General features: G+C 40.1%; 1 protein-coding gene across 7 annotated transcripts in view; it reads right to left on the bottom strand.

Annotated features, from left to right (window-relative positions):
- Positions 1 to 22,537, bottom strand: part of DMD (dystrophin) — a 2,671,852-nt gene that overhangs the window by 209,334 nt on the left and 2,439,981 nt on the right. For all 7 annotated transcript variants that reach the window (XM_070365439.1, XM_070365442.1, XM_070365443.1 and 4 more), the window contains one exon: positions 17,991 to 18,051. In XM_070365439.1, the coding sequence (XP_070221540.1) occupies positions 17,991 to 18,051 (61 nt within the window). The remainder of the gene's footprint in view (positions 1 to 17,990; positions 18,052 to 22,537) is intronic.

Here is a 22,537-nt window from a genome sequence, read left to right as displayed (position 1 = left end):
AACACAGGGAAATTCAAAGTTTACCTTTTTGAGGACCTACTATTTTCCACAGGGTCCACATCATTTTACATTCTGACCAGCAATTTCTAATTTCTCAACATCATCATGAGCACTTTTTGTTTTCCTGGGTTTTTTTTTTTTTTTTTTGGACAACAGCCACCCTGTTTGGTGCAAAGCAGCATCTCATTATGGTTTTGATATGTGTTTCTCTAATGACTAAGTGTTGGAAATCTTTTCGTGGGCTTAATTCCTTTTTTGAAGGTTGTTGCCATTCTACTAGATGCATTAAACACTGTGAATAATCAGTTTTAACTGGAAAAAAATTTGGCCATTTAAAATCTGCTGCTGCTGCTAAGTCGCTTCAGTCATGTCCGACTCTGTGCGACCCCATAGACGGCAGCCCACCAGGCTCCGCCGTCCCTGGGATTCTCCAGGCAAGAACACTGGAGTGGGTTGCCATTTCCTTCCCCAATGCATGAAAGTGAAAAGTGAAAGTGAAGTCGCTCAGTCGTGTCCGACTCTTAGCGAGCCTATGGACTGCAGCCTGCCAGGCTCCTCCATTCATGGTATTTTCTAGGCAAGAGTATTGGAGTGGGGTGCCATCGCCTCCTCCGGAGGTACAGTCTAGTAGTCAGCAAATAGACCAAAGCAAAGGACGGAGTCAGATGTAGCAGAATACCAGTTTCAAGTCAGCCAATCAGTGCAAAGTACAGACTTGGAGTATGCCAATCAGAGCAATGTACATGCTAGGAGTTAGCCAATCAGAGCAAATACAATTCAGGAGTCAGCCAGTCACAGAAAATTAACAGATAGGAGTTAGCCAATCAGTGCAAAGTACATGCTAGAAATCAGCCAATCAAAGAAATGCACAGGCTAAAATCATCCAATTAGGACAAAATACAGGCAAGGAGTCAGCCAATCATGGAAGAAAAAGGCCAGGAGTCAGCCAATCAGAGCAATATACAAGTTAGGAGTCAGGTAATATGAGAAACGCTGGACTGGAAGAAAGACAAACTGGAATCAAGATTTCCGGGAGAAATATCAATAACCTCAGATATGCAGATGACACCACCCTTGTTGCAGAAAGTGAAGAGGAACTAAAAAGCCTCTTGATGAAGGAGAAAGTGGAGAGTGAAAAAGTTGGCTTAAAGCTCAACATTCTGAAAACGAAGATCATGGCATCCGGTCCCATCACTTCATGGGAAATAGATGGGGAAACAGTGGAAACAGTGTCAGACTTTATTTTGGGGGGCTCCAAGATCACTGCAGATGGTGACTGCAGCCATGAAATTAAAAGACGCTTACTCCTTGGAAGGAAAGTTATGACCAACCTAGATAGCATATTGAAAAGCAGAGACATTACTTTACCAACAAAGGTCCGTCTAGTCAAGGCTATGGTTTTTCCAGTGGTCATGTATGGATGTGAGAGTTGGACTGTGAAGAAGGCTGAGCGCCAAAGAATTGATGCTTTTGAACTGTGGTGTTGGAGAAGACTCTTGAGAGTCCCTTGGACTGCAAGGAGATCCAACCAGTCCATTCTGAAGGAGATCAGCCCTGGGATTTCTTTGGAGGGAATGATGCTGAAGCTGAAACTCCAATACTTTGGCCACCTCATGCGAAGAGTTGACTCATTGGAAAAGACTCTGATGCTGGGAGGGATTGGGGGCAGGAGGAGAAGGGGACGACAGAGGATGAGATGGCTGGATGGCATCACTGACTCGATGGACGTGAGTCTGAGTGAACTCCAAGAATTGGTGATGGACAAGGAGGCCTGGCGTGCTGCGATTTACAGGGTCGCGAAGAGTCAGACACGACTGAGCGACTGAACTGAACTAAAGTGAATCATGGGAAAGTACAGACTCCGGCTAGGCCAATCAGAGCCAAGGACAGGTTAGGAATCAGCCAATCAAAGCAAAGTGTTGGTTAGACCAGCCAATCAGAACAATGTAGTGGCTAGGAGTCAGCCAATCAAAGCAAAGTACAGGCTAGAGTTTAGCCAATCAGAGAAATGTACAGGCTAGGACTCAGCCAATCAAGGCAAAGTACAGGCTCACACTCAGCCAGTAAGAGTAAAGAACAGGTTAGGAGTCAGTCAGTCAGGGCAAAAGACTGGCTAGAGTTCAGCCAGTTAGAGAAATGTTCAGGTTAGGACTCAGCTAGTCATGGCAAAGTAGAGGCTCCAGCTAGGCCAATCAGAGCCAAGGACAGGTTAGGAGTCAGCCAATCAGAGAAATGTATAGGCTAGAGTTCAGCTAATCAGTATAAGGAAGTGGCTAGGAGACAGCCAATCAGAGCAAACTACCTGATGGGAATTAGCCAATCAGAGAAATGTACAGGCTAGGAATCAGCCAATCAGGGCAAAGTACAGGCTCAGACTCAGCCAATAAGAGTAAAGAACAGGTTAGGAGTCAGCCAGTCAGGGCAAAAGACTGGCTAGAGTTCAGCCAGTTAGAGAAATGTTCAGGTTAGGACTCAGCCAGTCATGGCAAAGTACAGGTTTGAACTCAGCCAATCAGAGCTAAGGACAAGTTAGCAGTCAGCCAATCAGAGAAATGTATAGGATAGAGTTCAGCCAATCAGTATAAGGAAGTGGCTAGGAGACAGCCAATCAGAGCAAACTACCTGATGGGAGTTAGCCAATCAGAGAAAAATACAGGATAGGACTAAGCCACTAAGGGCAAAGTAAAGGCTTGAACTCAGCCAGTCAGAGCAAGGAACAGGCTAGGAGTCAGCCAATCACAGCAAAGTACAGGTTAGAGTTTAGCCAATCAGAGAAATAAATGTACAGGCTATGACTCAGCCAATTAGGGCAAAGTACAGGCTTGGACTCAACTAATAAGAGAAAAGAACAGGTTAGAAGTCAGCCAATCAGAGCAAAGTATAGCCTAGCATTTAGCCAATCAGAACAAGGTATTGGCTAGAAGTCAGCCAATCAGAACAAGGTGTTGCCTAGAAGTCAGCCAGTCAGAACAAGGTATTGCCTAGAAGTCAGCCAATCAGAGCAATGTACAGGCCAGTAGTCAGACAATCAGAGCAAACTACCGGATGGGAGTTAGCCAATCAGAGAAAAATACAAGATAGGAGTCAGCCAATCAGGGAAAAATGTATGCTAGAGTTCAGCCAATCAGAGAAAGGTACAGGCTAGGACTCAGCTGATCAGCGCAAAGACTCAGACTCAGCCAATCAGAGCAAAGAATAGGATAGAGTTCAGCCAATCAGAGAAAGGTACAGGCTAGGACTCAGCTGATCAGCGCAAAGACTCGGACTCAGCCAATCAGAGCAAAGAATAGGATAGAGTTCAGCCAATCAGTCATCTGCTGTTGCTGCTGCTGCTGCTAAGTCACTTCAGTCGTGTCCGACTCTGTGCGACCCCATAGACGGCAGCCCACCAGGCTCCCCTGTCCCTGGGATTCTCCAGGCAAGAACACTGGAGTGGGTTGCCATTTCCTGAAGCGACTTAGCAGCAGAGATTTCCTTAGATGAATTATTAACCTGTACAACAATAATCTGTTTCTTACAGTGCACACTACTAATAATCTTTGTAATCATTTCCTGTGCCTCCATTTTTATTTTGGAATACATATATTTAGGTAAGGAGAAGCAAAAACAGAATCTTTAGTTGACAGAGTACTATGAATCAACTCAGTAGAAGTTGGTATAATCAAGCATAAAACTCTGAATAGAGTTACTGTCTTTTAGAAGTATATGCAATAAACCTAAGTCTACTTTTCTTCATTTTGCTGTTTATAAAACTTGGTGATAAGAGGCTTTTGTCCACTACAGAACTAGATGTTATTTGGATAAAAATGTTGCTGGTCTGGGATTCATGCTACCCCAAAGCAATATCAATTTGCTGGGGGATTATTTTCCTCTGTTCTTATTCCGTGTTAGTACTTCAAATATTTTAAGTTTCTTTTTTCCCCAGTGTTTTATGAAATTAATTCTATATATTGGGGGCCACAGCAACTATTGTAAAGGTGTGACCCAAATTGCCCGATGATAGTATCCAGTATGCCTCTGCCTTTCCCAGATCCTTCAGATGGTGCTATTTTTCTACATTCTATTAGCTATCAGGATTTTCGGGCTTTAATTTTTTAAAAAATGTTCCATATCTGAGCCCTCCGATACATCCTGAGTTATAGTTACAGTTCCAGTCAGATAACTTCTCAGGAAAAATGACTTTGTAGTTGGAACATGTTTTCTCCATCCTTCCATATTAATTTTTTCCAGTTCACAACTCAAAAAAAGATTAGTAAGCTTTGAATCTATCAGCCAGTGTGGAAAGATCAAACTTCTACCTCAACACTGAGCTGCTTCCTTTCAGCTTATGCATCTTCTGCTCAAGCAATACATTCAAGGACTTGGGATATAATTGGCAATTTTGTTGATGATGAACGAGGCTGAGCAGAGTAAGGATGACTTTTGCTACTCTGCAGTGCTTACAGTAAAACAGAAATGGCTTGGTGGTTGCATATATGAAATAAGAGCTAGATAAACAACTCTAAGTTTCTTGACAAGAAAGTCTATTTGAAAAGATATAATGCAATGACTTCTCCCCCTACCAAAACAACAGCAACTCCCCCCAACCCTGCAAAAGAAAACAAAGCTCTATTTGAAAAGAAAACCTGGCTATCTTTTTTATGTATCAAAATTAGACACCTATGCAATTAATCTATTTTCTATATGCTTGATAAATGACTCGTGAGAGTCTCTTGAACTGCAAGGAAATCAAACCAGTCAATCCTAAAGGAAATCAGTCCTGAATATTCATTGGAAGGACTGATGCTGAAGCTCCAATACTTTGGCCACCTGATGTGAAGAACTGACTCACTGGAAAAGACCCTGATGCTGGCAAAGATTGAGGGCAGGAGGACAAGGGGATGACAGAAGATGAGATTGTTGGATGGCATCACTGACTCAATGGACATGACTTTGAGCAAACTCTGGGACATGGTGAAAGACAGGGAAGCCTGGAGTGCTGTAGTCCATGGGGTGGCAAAGAGTTGGACATGACTTAGCGACTGAACAACAATAGTTCAATAATAGTTCAACAATAGTTCAATAACAATAGAACAACAATAAAATGACATCTAATAGTTACCAGCAAATGGAAAGGACTGGTTGAATAGAATTAAATTCCACATTTGAAGTCTTTCTTTCCCATTGGATGCCACTATGGTTCTGTTGTAATGTCTCTCTCAGACTCTACCACCTATCTGATCCCAACCTGTTTCAAAATCTTTTACTGTTAAGACATAAGGCTACGTGCATTCACCGAACAACCTTAGCACCTGAAATAGCTTGTGTGTTTTGACAGAAACAGAATTTGAAGGCATTTTCCTGAAATATCCTCACAACAGTTTTGGCAAGGAGCTTCTAAAGGAATACATTCACTTGAAAATGCTTCCTCTAAAACAGCAACTTTCAAAGATGTTCAGTTTCTCAGCAGTTCAACCAGGCATCCCATGCCATCAAGTATTTCTCTCTGCTCTCACCCAACTGAAACACAGAAAATGAATGAACTCATGGCTGAAATTGCTCCCCCAAATATGATTTAATCAACTGCAATTCCAGTTAGATTACCTGGAATAAAAACATTATATGGAACACCTCTAATCTGGTTTTCTCTCTTCCTTTATAAGAATGCCTATGAGGATCAGAGGTAAGTGCTCAAGGATGTATTTAATCCCCCAAATCAAATAAAACAAATGATTAAATATTTAGTTTCAAGTTATATGTGAGGTAATAAGGTGCTAAAGGATGATGCAAAGATACCTAATGCAGAAGTGTTGTCAAGGAGTTTACAGCTTAACTGGGGAGAAGAAGGATCTGAAAATTAACAAAAATATTTCAAGAGTTAAACAGGAAAGATGACTTATGGCTCGAAGGTAGTTACAGAGGTCCTTGCTGTCTCAAAGAATGATTCTAAGGTAATTAAAAAAAAATGCCATATACATACTTTTTGATATAGAATGTGTAAGTGTTACATCCCTCACTAGTCTTGAACCTGACCTTTTCTCAGACATTTGACTTCCTAGAACTGGGGACAACATGATAAGGGAGAACACATGGACCCATTTATTTTCTTTCTTTTTGTTTCCTTTTTCTCATTGCAAAGAGAATTTTAAATTAAAACAAGTACACACTGTGTAAGTATAAAGGGCTGAATTTAGAACTGGACTCACATAAAGTGCCGATTTTATCTAGTACCAATCTTTACTAATGACTCAATCGATTATAGGGAAACACCAGGCACAGATAAAACATTCTTCACCTGGAGGAACCTGAAATAATCAGATACAATGACCCAAATATCCCTGTTCGTTCACATTATGATATGCTTTGGTTTCATATTCACAGAAAGGCTTTTAAAACATTTAGGCATAAATAGTGATATTGAAAGGAAGCCATTTCCATCTTCAAAGGCTTCCATTTTGTAATCTGTTAATGACAAACATAGGGAAATGCTCCAGTGACCATGCCCTGTTTTCCCTCCAGTCATGACTCATAAAGCCATAAATTCCAGGTTTATTTACAGTAAGTAAAATAGACCAGGTATATCCTGCTAAAAACATTTTATAGATAGGGACTTTCAGGTATCTTTCTGCTAGTTAAAGGCCATTAACAAGATTAATAAGAAGGTCTGGGCGGTCATTAGCATGTTTATAAGGAGGTCTGTTGAGTTGAGGTCATTCACTCCCCTCATCCCATAGGGAATGAGTTATAGGCCTGCTGTTAATCCTCTTTTCTCCTCTACCTCCTTCTCTCCCTTTCCTTCCACCTCCCTTCTTCTCTCTCTCTCTGTACATATACATATATATGTATAAAAATATGCACAGACATATAGGTATAGATGTAAAATGGTCATAATTTTTTCTTTTAGTTTTAGCTACAAAGATACTTGAGGCTTCCCTGGTAGCTGAGATGGTTAAGAATCTGCCTGCAGTGCAGGAGACCTGGGTTCAATCCCTGGGTTGGGAAGATCCCCTGGAGAAGGAAATGGCAACCCACTCCAGTATTCTCGCCTGGAGAATCCCATGAACAGAGGAGCCTGGTGGGCTACAGTCCATGGGGTCACAAAGAGTCGGACACGACTAAGTGACTAAGCACACACAAAGATACTTATACCTTGAGCTTTTGCTATTCTTATGCTTGGCCCCTCCTGTTCCATTTACGGTTCTTTCTTCCCTATTATTTGATGCATTTTTTTGGCAGAAAAGTTTGTAGCACTGAAATAAGTTAGAGTGAAGAGAAATAACTTGGCCTTATATTTGACAACGCACACATTTATAGATTAGTATGGGGTGACTCTATATATTTAGATAGATATTTTTCTTAATCTTCAGGAAATACAAGTTATTCTTTACTCTCAAAAACATATGAATTGCCCAAAGTCATTTGGTGACTTTAAGTCATTACAAAAGAAAGCATAATAAATACTTGTTAGCCACCATATAATTATAATAATAAAAAAGAAGAGAAATCATTCTACAATAAGGTGAGATTTTCCACACATAATGCATGGGGCTACCAAATGCTCAGTGTCTAGGGAAGTCAGGACTTAAAACCACAGGCTATTTGCCTTGTAAGGTTAGAACCATGGGCCTGGGATTTATGGTAAAGAGACTCTGTTATCAGAAGGAGGGGATGGTATCAAATTCAAGGACAAGGTCTAGTGTCAAAAAGCCTCCCAAAGAATTGACCTAGTCCATCTGAGTTGACCCTGTGATACCCTTCAAAAGGGCTTAGAATTGGGAGTATGGGGAACAACACATGCTGTGGCGTCTATAACATTAGGTTACTTGTCTTGCATACTCGCATCTCCGCAAAGCCCTGATGGAAGTGCCAGGAAGTGACTCAGACATCCTCCACTTTCTCAGCTTCCACAGAGGCAAGCAAATGCTTACATCATGGCTGGCAGGTTTTTGTTTCATTTTTTGTGGCCCTTTATTGCCAAAAGCAGTGTAGAGAAACTTAGGTCTTGGCAAGAGCACAGTGGCAGAAGTTGATTAGCAAGGGAAGAAATACGATGCAGGGAAGAACTAGTAGAATAGTTTTGGTGATTTTCAAGATGGCAGCCCTACAGTGGAGGACTGGCCACACTTGCTTACACTAAGGGCCAGTTTTCAACCAACAATACTAGGAAGTTGAAAGAGCTGGGGACAACAGATGAAATGTATTAGTCATTATTGTTATAAATCTCCATTCTCTACTCTTTTATTAATTTTTTTCTTCCAACTCTCAACACTTCCCCTACCAAATGGGTCCCCATCTGCATCCTCAAGAATCCTGGCTAAGTTGGGCCCTGCTGTTGGGGGAGAGGCAACTAACTCCTACCCAGGTGAGGAACTCCAAGCAACTTTGATCCACTAGAGTATACATGTGGGGGGTAAGGATAGTGATTGTGGGGATCCTAGTTTTGACACGAGGTGGGGCAAAGCCAACTGAGGTCACAGGGTTAGTGCGAAAGGCACAGAGCCAGGTCTTTATTACTGTGACTTGAGAAAGCCACCAGCCTCTCTGAGTCTCAGCTATTTCTTCTTTATTAGATACTAACTGGGGTTGTTAACCTCATAAACGGGAAGATAATAGCTAGTTCTAGCACTTAGTAGGCACATGTTACACTTAGCTTTTCATCCTGTCTCAGAGGTCATATGGACCAGAGCTATGAGATGCTCCCTTAGTAGAAAGCAAAAGACGGAGAAAAAGTGAACACACCGAAAGGAAACAAAACCACAACAAAAAAATCCCCAAAATAGCAAAGAAGCAAGTTAAAAATGATTGTCTGCATTGACTATTTGACTTGCAACAGCTTTGGGGACCAAGACAGATGTGGATACGCTGAGAAAGAAAAACAGAAAAAGTGACTGAAAGTTTCAGGGGGAGCAGGGAAGCTTCTCTGCTTCATCCACTTGGCAGTTCATGGTATAACAGGAGACGTGATCATTGAATGTGGACAGGGGCCTCATAGAGGACCTGTTCTTAGGAACTTTACAGGATGCTGAAACAGAGAAGTTTTTTTTTTTTTTCTTTTCTTGTGCAAGGATGTGAAAATATTGCAAGGTGACAGCACTGATGCATACAATGCACTCATTTTATTTTTCAAAAGAAATTATGTGTGTGTGTGTGTGTGTTGACAACTTTTCAGAAGGAAGTATTCTCATTCCTTCTCCCTACCCTCTGCCCTCCTCCCTGTCCTCTGGAATGAGGGAGGGGAAGACTGAATGGGATTTGGAGTTTTCCCGCTGAGAAAGGGACATTTTGTGCAACCAGGTCAATGTTCAAAGGACTAATGCTCTAAGGAAATTATCCAAAGGGGAGAGGCGGTTCAGGGTTATTCAGTTATTTTCAAATGCTGTCTGGGCTGCTGCTGACCTTTGTAAAGGCCAACAGGATGTGGCTTCCCAGGGGGACAGGATAAGAAGCAATTAGAGGAGCCTAGGAGAGGCTCAGGAATGTTTGGGAATGTACAGATACCCCAAATTATATGGGAATGCAAGAACGAAAATAAACTAATTTGATCAAGGATATCTGTGTGCTAGAAAATATTCTAAACACATAGCTAACACTGGACATAGCTGTAAGATTTTCTTAAAAAACCAGCGCTCGGTATCTATTAGATGTCAGTGAGACTTCAGTTCCATTTTGGAGAAGTTCATTCATATTCCCTACATGTCAGAAGGGAGAATGGGTATGAGGTTAACTAGTCACAGAGTCAGATTATGGTAAAGCTGGGTTTCCAATGCAGGTTTATTTGAGGCCACAGCCCATGGTCTTTTCTACCACACAACTATGGAAGAATGAATTTGTTTCACAAAGCTAGAAAAAGAAAATGAAGCAACAGCTGAAATAACTTATTCCTCTTTTTCGGGGAAAGAGACCTAAATATATTTCATGAACACTCTCACATTCCCCAAGGTGCCATGAATGAGGTGAGGGGGAATACAATACCTGGGAAATATATCAGAATTTTTGACCTGTACACAATACTGTATTTTAGCTGCAGCATATATGTGCATATGTTGCCACCTTTAAGCATTACATACGGCACAGAATGTTATAGGATTTTTTCTGTAAAATAAAAACATCTCTATAATTCTCTTCAGACTCAGTGGCTACTATATCCCAGCCCCAAAAGTAAATCCAAAGTAAATGCTTAGTGAAACACAGAGGTGGATCAATTTAAAGCTCTACTGAACACTGCAAAACCTGAAGAATGATCACAAGTGGCATTTAAGAAAAACAAAAAGACCCCAGTTCTACTGAAACAAAGAAAACTAGAGCTCAGAATGATTTCAGGCATTATCAGGTGGGCTAAATCGTATTGCAAATCACAGTGTTAAAGATAGAGCAGAATCCAAGCCTCAGGATTTTGTATGTACCATTCAGACACTCAGCTAAGGATCACCTGCTAGACATCGGGTTTAAGAGACCTGAGAGACTCTATAGGGCTTCCCTGGTGGCTCAGCTGGTAAAGAAGCTGCCTGCAATGCAGGAGACCCCAGTTTGATTCCTGGGTTGGGAAGACCTGCTGGAGAAGGTATAGGCTACCCACTCCAGTATTCTTGGGCTTCCCTGGTGGCTCAGCTAACAAAGACTCTGCCTCCAATGCATGAGACCTGGGTTCAATCCCTGGGTTGGGAAGATCCCCTGGAGAAGGGAAGGGCTACCCACTCCAGTATTCTGGCCTGGAGAATTCCATGGACTACTCTATATAAGACTCAGCACACTTTGTAGTATTAACTGGTGGCAAAGTGGTAAAGAATTCGCCTGCTAAGTCTGATGTATGAATCTGAGCATCCAAACTGGTGCTCTGTGACAACCCAGAGGGATGGGGTGGAGAGGGAGGTGGGAGGGGGTTCAGGATGGGGACTTATGTATACCTGTGGTCAGCTGATTCATACTTATATATGGCAAAAGCCATCACAATATTGTAAAGTAATTGTCCTCCAATTAAAATAAGTAAATTAAAAAAAAAAAAAAAAAAGAATCCGCCTGCTAATAAAGGAGACTCGGGTTGGATCCTGGGGTCGGGGAGATACCCTGGAAAAGGAAATGGCAACCCATGGAAATTCCATGGACAGAGAAAAGCCTGGTGGGCTACAGCCCATGAGTCACAAAGACTTGGACATGACTGAGTGACTAAACAACAACAACAAGAAAACTAGAGGATATGAGAGACACATTTGGGTGGTAGATCTAAATGGACACACAGACACCTGAAGATTTTTTGAAAGTAAAAGGGGCCAGGCAACTGGAAAGCATGTGAAACTTCTTGTATGCATTTGTTTATTCATTCATTCTAATATCTACTGAGCGCATGCCATCTGTGAGGTACTATGCTAGAAAAAGACACAGCACCTATCCTCATGAACTCTATTATCTCAGTTGAGGTTCTATGTATCAGCTTATGAAACTGTAAGGAAAGATGTGAGATTTTTTTGTGAGCCTTATGAGACAGAAGATAGTAACATCTACAGCTACCAACAAGATGTACAAAAGCAAAGGCCAGAATCAGCACCCCATATGACACTGTGGCATCTCCTGCACTCTCTTTCAGTTACCATCTTAAGCTGAGCTGTTTTCAAGATTGTATCAAGTATGCATTACTGACCATTCCTTCATTGTGGTTGCAGAGCTTAATGAGACTCAGCTAATATGACCTCTGGAAGCATCAAACTGCGGAGGAGAAAGCACAGCAGAGAAGACTGACCTCTGGGTTATCTCAGTGTACAAAGCCTTTTGAAAAGTCAGAGCACCAGGCTTCTGGCAGCAATTCCACAAATTTAATTACCCAGAAATACTCACCAGTATCCTCAAAGACTGACAGCTGATTCTCTATTATATCTGCTTCTTCTTATCAATGGTGCTAAACAGTTAAGGAAAAAGTTTCACAGTATTTGTCCTTCCTATCCTGGTAAGATTGATGGTGCAATAAGAAACCTCAAGGGCAATATGAAGATTCATTTTCACTCCTCTGGAAACTATTATAAATAATTTCTCTTTCAAAGTCAACATTCATAAAATCAGGGAATGTCAGGACTGGACATGACCTATGATACCATGTGATGCAGCCTCTTCAGTGACAGATGGAGAAACTGAGACTCAGAGAAGATAAGTGATTCACCTTTGGTCAAATAGTTAGTTAATAGCAAAGTTGAAATCAGACTTCAAGTCATCTGATACCTGGTCTATTTACTATTTCTCCCATTTCATAGTGTCTTGTCAGCTGCTAAAAGGTGTATTTTGAAGAAAAATATACATGTGAAGGATTTGACGAGAAACAGCACAAACTAGATTCTGAGAAAAACTAAGGACACCTCTGCCAATCCCAACCAACATTCAAACTGAACATCTGAAGATTACAAGCATTCCTAGAATGGTAAGGTATCATGAATGAGACATGGGGGAATGTTTGCTTAGCTGGATATCATAACCCAGTGTTTTGTTTTTTTTTTTTAATAATAAGAGCCCACCTCTGGACTTCCCTGACAGTCCGGTGGTTAAAACTTTGCCATTCAACAAAAGGGGTGCAGGTTTGATCTCTGGTTGGGGAGCTAAGATCCCACAGGACACAACCAAAAAACCAAAACATAAAACACAAGCAATATTGGAACAAATTCAATAAAGACCTAAAGAACCCGTCTCATCAGAAGTATTTCCACCATATTCTAACCAACAGATATTTAGCATCTTGACTGCTGTTACAGCTGATACATAGCTAACTATTGCTCCCTCTCTAACTAAACATTCTGTAGTGAAATAGAAGTCAATAATTCAGAGGAACAAATAAACTCAGCCCAAACCTGAAGCAGAACAACTCCTGGCACATATAATAGGGAACTGGAGCAATAATGAGGGCAAGATATGCTTTAAACGTGGGAGGTAGTTGGAATCTGATAAACTGCCCAGAAAATTGAAATTGAGGCAATATGGTACAGAGGGAGGTGGTGTCAAAACTCAGATGCTACTGGAGTTAGGGAGCACGGGTACTCAGAGCAAGATTCATCAGTGTAACTGCGAAAAGATCAACCGGATACAAGAGGACACAAACAGCAAAAGGTAAGTGCAGGCTGATGGCCAAAATTTCATGCCGAGAATCAAATGCTTGTTCTAGTAGAACCACAGGGATGGTAGCCATAGGAATACAGGAGAGTGAGAACTCCAGTCAGCCAATTTGGCAGTGACACAGCAATAGCAGTAAGAAATGCTGACTGAAGTGACTGTCAGCTTCAACCAGGGAGGTTTTATATCGTATTTTGCTAAGCAGAAACCAACAGAAAGTGATGAGCAACTCGGATGTAACAGGTGGCTGGAGAAACATGCCTGGGATTGAGAATGGAGAGGAGAGATCAAGGTTATTAGACATCCGCAGCAATGTAGACAACATCCAAAATAACTAGCAGGAAAAGACAGACACGACTTTGACCTGAGTTGTTTCTTGAACATTGTGTGTTAAAAAGAGCTGAACAGTAAGAATGTTCCCCAGAACCCCACTTTTCATGCTTTTGTGAAGTGCTTCAGACATATTTATAATGACGGCATGTACTGCTGGTGACTGAGTCAGCAGGTTTCTCCCAAGCTTCATTACTGAATGCCTCCCGATATTTAGCAACCACAGCGTCTTTGCAGGAGGGAAGGACCAGCTTGTCTAAAAATCAAATCCTTCCTAAGAGACAGCTGGCAGAAATAAAAGGTCAAACACTTGATCTGGTATTACACATAAGTAGCCACAAACCAACCTTCTGCTAAAAGCAATATATGTAGAACGGGTATGACCTCAATTGGTTTCTCCATGTGTGCATCAATGGGAGACTGTGAATAGCATTTACTTTCTTCATGAGTGAACAGAGACTAGAGACGATGCTAACAAATTTAATAACCAATATTTGGGCCATTCCACTCACGACACCCCAAGGAAGATATAACAGAGCTGGAGAAGATCCAGGTAAAAACAACTAAGATGATCAAGGGAAATGCTTATCTTTCATTCAAGGGCAGACTGAAAACCTAAAAAGGATTAGACTCTCAGACTGGGAAGATGAAAATGAAAAGGAGGTAGTGAGAGGATGTGAGATTAAAGTCGACTCTGAGTAAATAGAATTGTATTCAGTGAATTTCATAGCACTTAATTGGGGCCGCCCCTTGAGGTTAAGGGATGTAGATTAAAGAGAAACTGAAGTACATCTTTATTTATTTATAGAGAAATCAGTAAGTTTATAGAACGTATTTCTAAGACAGGACTGAAGGGGAGGAGGGGAAAAGTTTAAGAAACCACTGGATATACTCAATGCCAATAGATTGCACAGTGCATTGTAAGAAATGGTCATGACACATCCTGATATTTTTGAAATGAAAATTACTAGGTTAATCGACAACACAGCTATTGTTGTTTGCATGTGGGTCAGACTTCTGGGCTAGTTGTCCTGTGGGTCTGACCCAGTGTGCAATTTCTTATGCTCTTATTATGTCATCTATGCAAAAACATGTTGCATGCAAGTTTGGGATTCCTAAATTCTTTGGACAGTCCAGAACACAGAAAAATAATTTTCTAACTCATTAAGAAAGCGAGAGAGAGTCCCAGCTCTTGGCTCTGCGTGGTTTACCCATATGGGAGTGTGCAACATAAAAAGGTGAAAGAAATTCTAACAGAATGCAGCAGCTGGTTAAAGGCTATTATATTGAAATTTTCATGAGTTTGACAGTAGGCCAAAAAACTACAAAATGGCAAAGAGTGGAAAAGGCAGTTGTAACAGGTTGAACATTGTTGGTGATTATTTTTTCAGTGGCAGTGAAAGCTGTAATCAAATAACCTGAAAGAGAGGCTGGCAGGAGGAGAGCCCCAAGGGGAAGGGAAAATGAAGACTGTAACAATGATGTATGCTGTGGGCTAATAAACTAGACAAACTTATAGTTTGAAGTTTCAAAATCAAGGTTCTTAGCATCATATGAAAAGCCAGTGTTAGGATGCAGGTGTAAACATTAGTTGATTGGCTATCTAGAGCAGAAGATATTGTTACAACCTCAAGGATGAGTGGCCGACTCAGCAACTAACTGGAACTGTGCTACTGGTATAGAAACTTCTTGTTATGTGGATGATCAGTTTATTTCAGCATTGAAAAGGAACTATTATGTAGCATTAAAAAAATATCCAGAGGAAACACTTGTTTCTGCAGCTGGACATATGTGGTTAAAAACTCTTGCATGGAAGTCAGGACAAATAAGATGAGGACAAATGGGAGCTGGTTGAAATGATGTCATTGCAAACACTATCATTATTGTTATTTGTAGATCAATAAGGCATCTCAAACCATGAATGGCATCTGCCAGGGCATGAGGTACACTGGATCTTGTACAAAGTCATTTGGTATAAGCATAATATTTTAGAGAGTAGTAATGTGCAATAATAAATCGCAAAGGACATCAATAATCTGTTTATGGACAATGTTCTGAACATGTGTTCTCCCTATATTATGGCTTAACATTTTAAGAGTATATTTGAGAAACTGCACAATCTCTAATTTCAAGGAGATTATAATTGTATGGAGAATTGATCTCTATAAAGTTTCAGGGATATCTTTGAGAAATTAGGTAATTCTTCATTCCGAGGGACTGATCACTTCAGAGGCTTTTAAGGTCTCCATACTCACCTCTCTGCTCATTTTCCTGCCTATTGTTCTATATTTCTTACCATTAAACTAGGAAGAATAATAGTGCTAAATTAAACACCAAGACCAAAGCTCCTATGGTACCTGGAGAAACTGGAGTGGACTGAGAGGGCATATGTGAAGCTAATTCATAGTGGAAAAATAGAATTTCTGTGTTATTTTTTAAACTGAGAATTTATATTCTGTTAATAATGAAGATAAAAAATGTTTTTAAAAAAATAAAGATTAAACTTCTTGAAAAAGAAGGCTGAGATCTTAAAGATTTTGAATTTGGACAAGACCATGGAACCAGTTACACACTTTGATTCCTAGAGTTACAAAGGAGCTTAGATGTATGTCATCTAGTCCAACTCTTCATTTGAGAAATGAGAAACCAAGCTTTGTGCAGGTGAAGTGACTTGCCCTAGGCCATACAATCAACTAATCACAGAGTCGGGACCAGAAGTCAAGTTTTTTTATTCCCAGATCTGTGTCCCTCCCAAATTGCCACCATAATCTTCAAGTTGGGGAAGGAGCTCTGGACAAACAGGAAGAAAAATAGAGTGGCTGTTCTCTGATCCTATCGAGGAGCAGTAAGAGTCTAAGGTACAGGGAGGAATTATAGCTTTTCTGGATTCATTTTCTTTTCATTTTTTTTGGACCGAATTCATTTCCACTGTTTCACAGCACTGTGCTGGGATCTTTCAAAGGAGATGTAACATCAGGGAGAAGATACATATTTAAGGAAAGGACAGTGGGATGAGGGGGGTACTCTAGGAATCCCACAAGACACTTAATGAATCCCAAACAGGTAACAATTTGGAGAATGATGGCTTAAAGATGTCTCAGACTCTCAGGTGATCCTAACATCTGGGCCACAAAAGGACTTTTTATTTTAGCTCATAAAGGAATTGGATAAAGTGAGAGTTTTAGAAATGGATTGAAAAAGGGGCAGGTCTTAGTCAGAAATGGAAATCTGTGATGATGAAGACACTGATGTAGGAGAAGACTGGGAGGAATTTGAATAAAATGGCTCCACAAAATATATAGTGCATGTAAAGCAATACAGTTCATGTCTACAAATCAGTACATTATTTAAGAGAATGGGTGATTTTAAATAGGTATTAAACCATGGACTTTAGAGTGACTAAATAATTATACACAACAAAAATAAAATAAAATTGGAAATTGGAAAATTAAAAAGTAGGATTAAAACACACTGAAGTAGAACTTTTAAAGTGAGAGAAACCCTATCTGGAAAAATTTAGTAAGACCACCTTTCCTAAAGGATATAGCTCTCCTTGAAAAGCCAAAAACATCCCCTCAATCCCATTCTTCTGAGTTAACAAAATTGAGGCATGAAATCCAATTTCTTGAGAACTGTAGTAATGAAGATCTAGGACTGCCCTTATTGCTTGCAAACTGAATTATGAAGGATTGATGGGCAGTGGAAGAATAAAAACAGACTCGATAAAAGATGGCAGGATGAAAAGATGGAAAAACATTTCATATTTTTAGTCAGACTGATAGTGGAAGCAAGTTCAAAGACTTAAGTTGGTATTGCAGACTATTTCGTGAATCTGATTTATTTAAATTGTTGTTGAGGTAGCCGACCGAAACTTAAATTTAAGCTGGACTCAATTACACAATTGATGAGTAACTGTTAAGGTACCATAATAACTCAATACTCTCTCTCCTCTCTCTTTCATGGCAACCCAATGTATCATAATTTGTATTTTATACAGCATCTTGCAGAAGGTGCTTCTAAGAACCTGTATGCCTTTGACTGACATAAATGGCCCCTGAAAACAGTATCATTTTTGTTGTTGTTATGTGAAAAATGCCAAGTGCTATGTGTTGAGAATGAACACCTCAGCTCCACAAATCCAGAACTATTACTGCCTGCCTTTGGGTACATCAAGTATTTATTCACCTAAAACAGTCTGTGGACAGATAGCTACAGACACCTTCCATCTTTGTCTAAAGAAGAAATGTGGGAAAAATCCCTGGATAAATAAAATGGTTCTTGTAAGTATTCACTGCCACTCTCCATAATATTATAGGCAGTTTCTATTCTGTTGCACGAAATCCACACCACCTCCAATCACACACCATAACATGTATGTTGCATTAACTGGACTTTTCCGAAAGGTACCTCCCTGTGGCATCAGCAAGTTTTCAGTGGTCACTGTAGCATGAATTAATTATCCAAGCTTCTTTGGGGAAGAAAGAACTAGGTATTGTAGGCCAGGCTAACATCGAGTTTTAAAAATAAATTCATCTGTGAATATACATATTAGCCAAAATACATGCCTCTTTGAGAACTTGATGTTTTCAACTTACTTGATATAGTAGGGCACTTTGTTTGGTGAGATGGCTCTCTCCCAGGGACCCTGGACAGAAGCTAAAAAAAAGGGGGGAAAGAAAGGCAAAGAGGTCAAGTTCAAGGCAAACAAGAAAGACAGCATTAATCTCCAGAATTACAATTTTACACTGATATTGGTCTGTTTGTTCAGTTGCCCATGAAGACAGGACGGATTAACATGCTGTTCTGAAGTTTCTGTCCTGATATAAGTGAAATTGAACTCATTCAGGCACAAAGATAAATGCAAAGGAAAAAAACACAAAAAACGTTCCACTGTTATACCTATAGAGCAGATAAGAAACTGAATGTGTACAGGTTTTCTCTTATGTGTCTCCATTGGGTGCTGTTCTTATAACACTTCCTGTTGCTGTTTTGCAGTATCTTTTACTATTCGATTGACTGGGTTTTATTAGTTTAGCAGCTGAAACATCCCTCTATGATATATTTATGTTCTAAGTTATTGACACTAAAGTACTCCACTCATCACTCTGATATGCTAGTTTTCCTCTTTATTTGGTTTGAACAGAATTCAATTTCATTTACTGATGACATGTTTTAATTGGTGCCTCAAAAATGTCAGGTGACCAGCATGATCTGATTAGAAAAGATAACCCCAAGTGAGAGAATGGCACCCGATACTAGAGTGTAATAAAACTTTGGTGATGAGTGATGGATCCTACAGGTGAAATTAAATTTCACATACTGGGAATTCGTTTCATAACAACTTGATTGTATATCACTCAAATAAATCACTTTTAAACAGTGTTTTAAATGCTTAACTTGTAGTGCTATGTTTTTTTTTTTTTCTTTTCCAAAGTTGAACAACCTTTTATGTGCAGTTTAATATGATGGGGTTTTTTGGCTTCTTTAAGAGAAAATGATCATGTTAGGAGACATTATACCATTTCCTTAATAATAAAATCTTCCTCCTGAACAGAGTTTTAAGAAACTCCAGTTTTGAGACATAGAATTGCATCAAGCATATAAATATAAGAAGCATTCTTATTAACAACCAGTAATTTTGCATGTATGTCCATTTTTCCCCTGAATTTTCATCCTGCTTATAAGTTGAAGCACAGCTGATGTTGACCATTACTTCCTCCTATGAAAATCTCCCTTCTAAATTGGTCTCACTGTAAATTCAGTCCACAGTGTATTGAGATGTAAGAAAACGTCAAAGCTAATATATCCCTGACTACACTGCATAATATGAAAGAACAGCTTCTAATAAAACTTTGCCCACTGCCAGACAATTTAAGGGTAATGAAACTATAGACTCTTTGTTTTATATAGAGTAATAGAGGGCTCAAACCACCCAACCTTCAACCAGGCATGCTGCTTTGTACCTTGGCGATATGTCAGTTAACAGATATAAGACATGAACCTGTATTTAGCTGCTAATTATGCCTTTTCATTTTGGTGGAAAGATTTTTAATATGGAGGAAAAAGACATTTATCTGTTGTTTGGAAGTAGTCCCTGCCTTCAAACTCTCCCTTTCTTTTTCTATTTTTCTCTCTTTTACCTTTGTCATTGTCTGCCCAACTCTCCTCTTGTCCATTATTCTTCTCTAGGACACAGTTTTCTTGACCAGATTAGTACAGAGAGTAATAAGACCTGATCTGAGGACTTAGGCTGAACTCCCTGAGCAGACTGGGCAGTCTGCTTTTATGGGAACTTAAAAACCCAAGCCTTCTCTAGCTTGAAACATGGTGGAGAGCCAGAAATCATGGCTCCTGGTTTCTCGGGGTGCCTACTTCTTAAAACCATAGCATAAAATCAGAAGGTAGAAGAGAACTCCAGGGAGTACTTGGTTGAGTTTGCGTTGGCTGTATTGTCAAGGCTATGGATGGCTAAGCAGAGAAGGAATGGTTCTTCTTTTCATAAAGATTGCTATGGGCTGAGCTGCACCATTTCTCTGATCATCCTTCTCCAGTTCCCTATTATTCTTTTGTTGTTCAGTCGCTCAGTCATGTCCAGCTCTTTGCGACCCCATGGACTGCAGCATGCCAGGCTTCCCTGTCCTTCACCATCTCCTGGACCTTGGTCAAACTCATGTCTATCGAGTCGGTGATGCCATCCAACCATCTCATCCAGAAAGTCTGATCTGGAGGCTGCCGAGAATGTCCTCTGATAGCAGAAGAGTCTGTTCTACTGGCTGCTGGGTGGGGTGCTGGCTGGGTAGGGGTGCTCGGCCTGAATGGAACAACCTTCAAGCAGAAAATCTAGCAGGAAACAGAGGAAAAGTGGAATGCCTGCTGAGCGAATGGCCAGACCCACACCAGGCATCTATAGTGGACTTTGTACAGTTAAACATTAAAAGGAAAAGAAAATTCCCCAGAAAATGCCAGAGTAGTAGTTAAGAATATACTTGAACTAAAAAGCTGAATGGATATAATAAAAAAAACATCTACAAAAAGGTAAGTTCCAGATCAATATGAAATTTTAAGCTCTTGTAATTGGAGTTTTTATTAATTTTTATAGACAGTACAGAAATTGTATATGAAAATGGTGAATTTTTTACCTTCTAAAATAAAAGCTCGTTGCCTTTCTGTGTAGCTATTAAACAGATCCGATGGTGAGATTCAGCGAAGCTTTTGTGCTGAAAGATGTTTTTTCCTCTTTGACTCACAATTCATAAATGCACCTAAGCAACTGCTTTGCAGTCATCATTTGAAAGTCAGAAACTTTATACCAAAAAATGTCCTTGATGCAATAAAAAAGAAAAATAATAGCCTTCCTCCATCTTGCCCCTGCCCTCTATCCCTACCACATACACACACGTGGCAACTACTTGCTTTAGAAGTAACACACAATCAGACAATGGTTCTATGCGATTGGAATCAGTACTCCTCCTCAGAAGATTGCTAAAATGTTGTTGAGCAAAAGCTCGGGGCTGCTGGATTCTGGTCTTGCATATATTCCAAAGTTGGTCATATATACGGTAACTCTCGCAAGTGTGTTTCAGAATTATCATTTCACTTCTCGCAGGAATGCCAATGCCAACAACAGCTGTTTCTTATCTCAAGGTACCAGTGGAAGCTTGTCATCCCTCACAAAGCTAGCCTACACGATAGGCAGACACATCTCTTATGCCTAACGTGTCCACTTTTACTAGCCCATCACACGCAGATTTACTGGCGAATAGTTTTTATGACACTCTGCTGTCCTTTGGTATTTTCTTATACAGATGTTTCTATAACTGCTACATGTAATTCCAATGCAGCTTTGTGATTCAGATTCTCAAGGGTAAACACCATCCATTATCGTACGGCAGCAGCACCGTGTGGTATTGTCTACTGAATTTAAATAGCAAACTACACATGAGTTTATTTATTCTAAAACCAACCTCTGCATTTCCCCTTGGTTACAGAAGCAGTATGATATCAACAGCAAGAAAGGGTAACGGTTCTACCTTCAAATGTCTTTCCTCCCTTGAGGTGACAGGATTCAATATTGTGCCTGAGGTGTTTTTGAAAATCACCAACACAGACCCCACTGTTTCAGGGAAGTTCTCATTTCTACCATTTTCTAATGCATGATGAACAGAATGGGCCAAGGGGAAGCACCCTGGTGTTAAGCCATATTTTAATCAACACAGGGGCCTAACCAGAAAATTAGAAAGAAAGCTAGTATTGTTTAACCTGTGCCAAAAGTGCATTCTCTGGAATTCAGACCCTCCTACATTCAGTAATCTTTCTACCTTTCTTATATTTGGTGGTTTTGGAGTTTAATGACATAACTTGGGTCAAAAGAAAGTGGGGACGGTTTATAAAAATAAATAAAACCCACCAATTCACTGGGGACAAAAGAGAAACCTCACCTGTGGGGGTTATGAAAAAGGCAGTGGGGAAGATAGGCCAGCTCAGAAGCATGCGGATTCCAGGGATGGGTTCTATGGACTCAAGTCTATCAAGATCGACTCTAGAGTAACATTTCTCAACCTTTCCCCACTCTCTGTCCCCAGTTCCAGGTATCTTTTCTTTCTAAGAAGATCAACACAGAAAACACCTTTATTTCTCTTTACTGAACTTCCATGTACTGAAGTCTATTTTTTTCAGTCTATTTTTTGCTCCTAATCACCCTATTCCACAGGTATACTATATCTGTATCAGTTTCTGCATTGTATGTATCTGTGCTTCACATACAAAGAGAATGAGTTTTACATATCCCCAAAACCAATTTTTGCCCTCTTGGGGGCAATATCACTTTGTTGAAAATTCTTGATGTAGAGGAAGTGATGGGAGGGGTTGGGGGAGAAAGGAAAACCCCTCTCTGTGCCTGAAATGTGACTTCAAATAACTCATTTGATATAGTCAGAGTGACTTGTGAGGTGGGTATTATTATTTTTATTTTGCAGATGATCAAACATGTCTGAGGTCATAAATCAGTAAGTATTAGATGGTAATTTTGGTTTATTACTCAAAGTCAGATGATTCAGGAAATGGAGAAAACACAGCTATTGCATGTCTACTCTGTACCAAGCATTATATGTTTCTTAATGTAATCCTTCCAAATGCCCACCAT

Source organism: Bos mutus, chromosome X (genome assembly GCF_027580195.1).
Source record: "Bos mutus isolate GX-2022 chromosome X, NWIPB_WYAK_1.1, whole genome shotgun sequence".
NCBI lineage: Eukaryota > Metazoa > Chordata > Mammalia > Artiodactyla > Bovidae > Bos > Bos mutus.
This window is presented reverse-complemented; position numbering and strand designations above follow the sequence as displayed.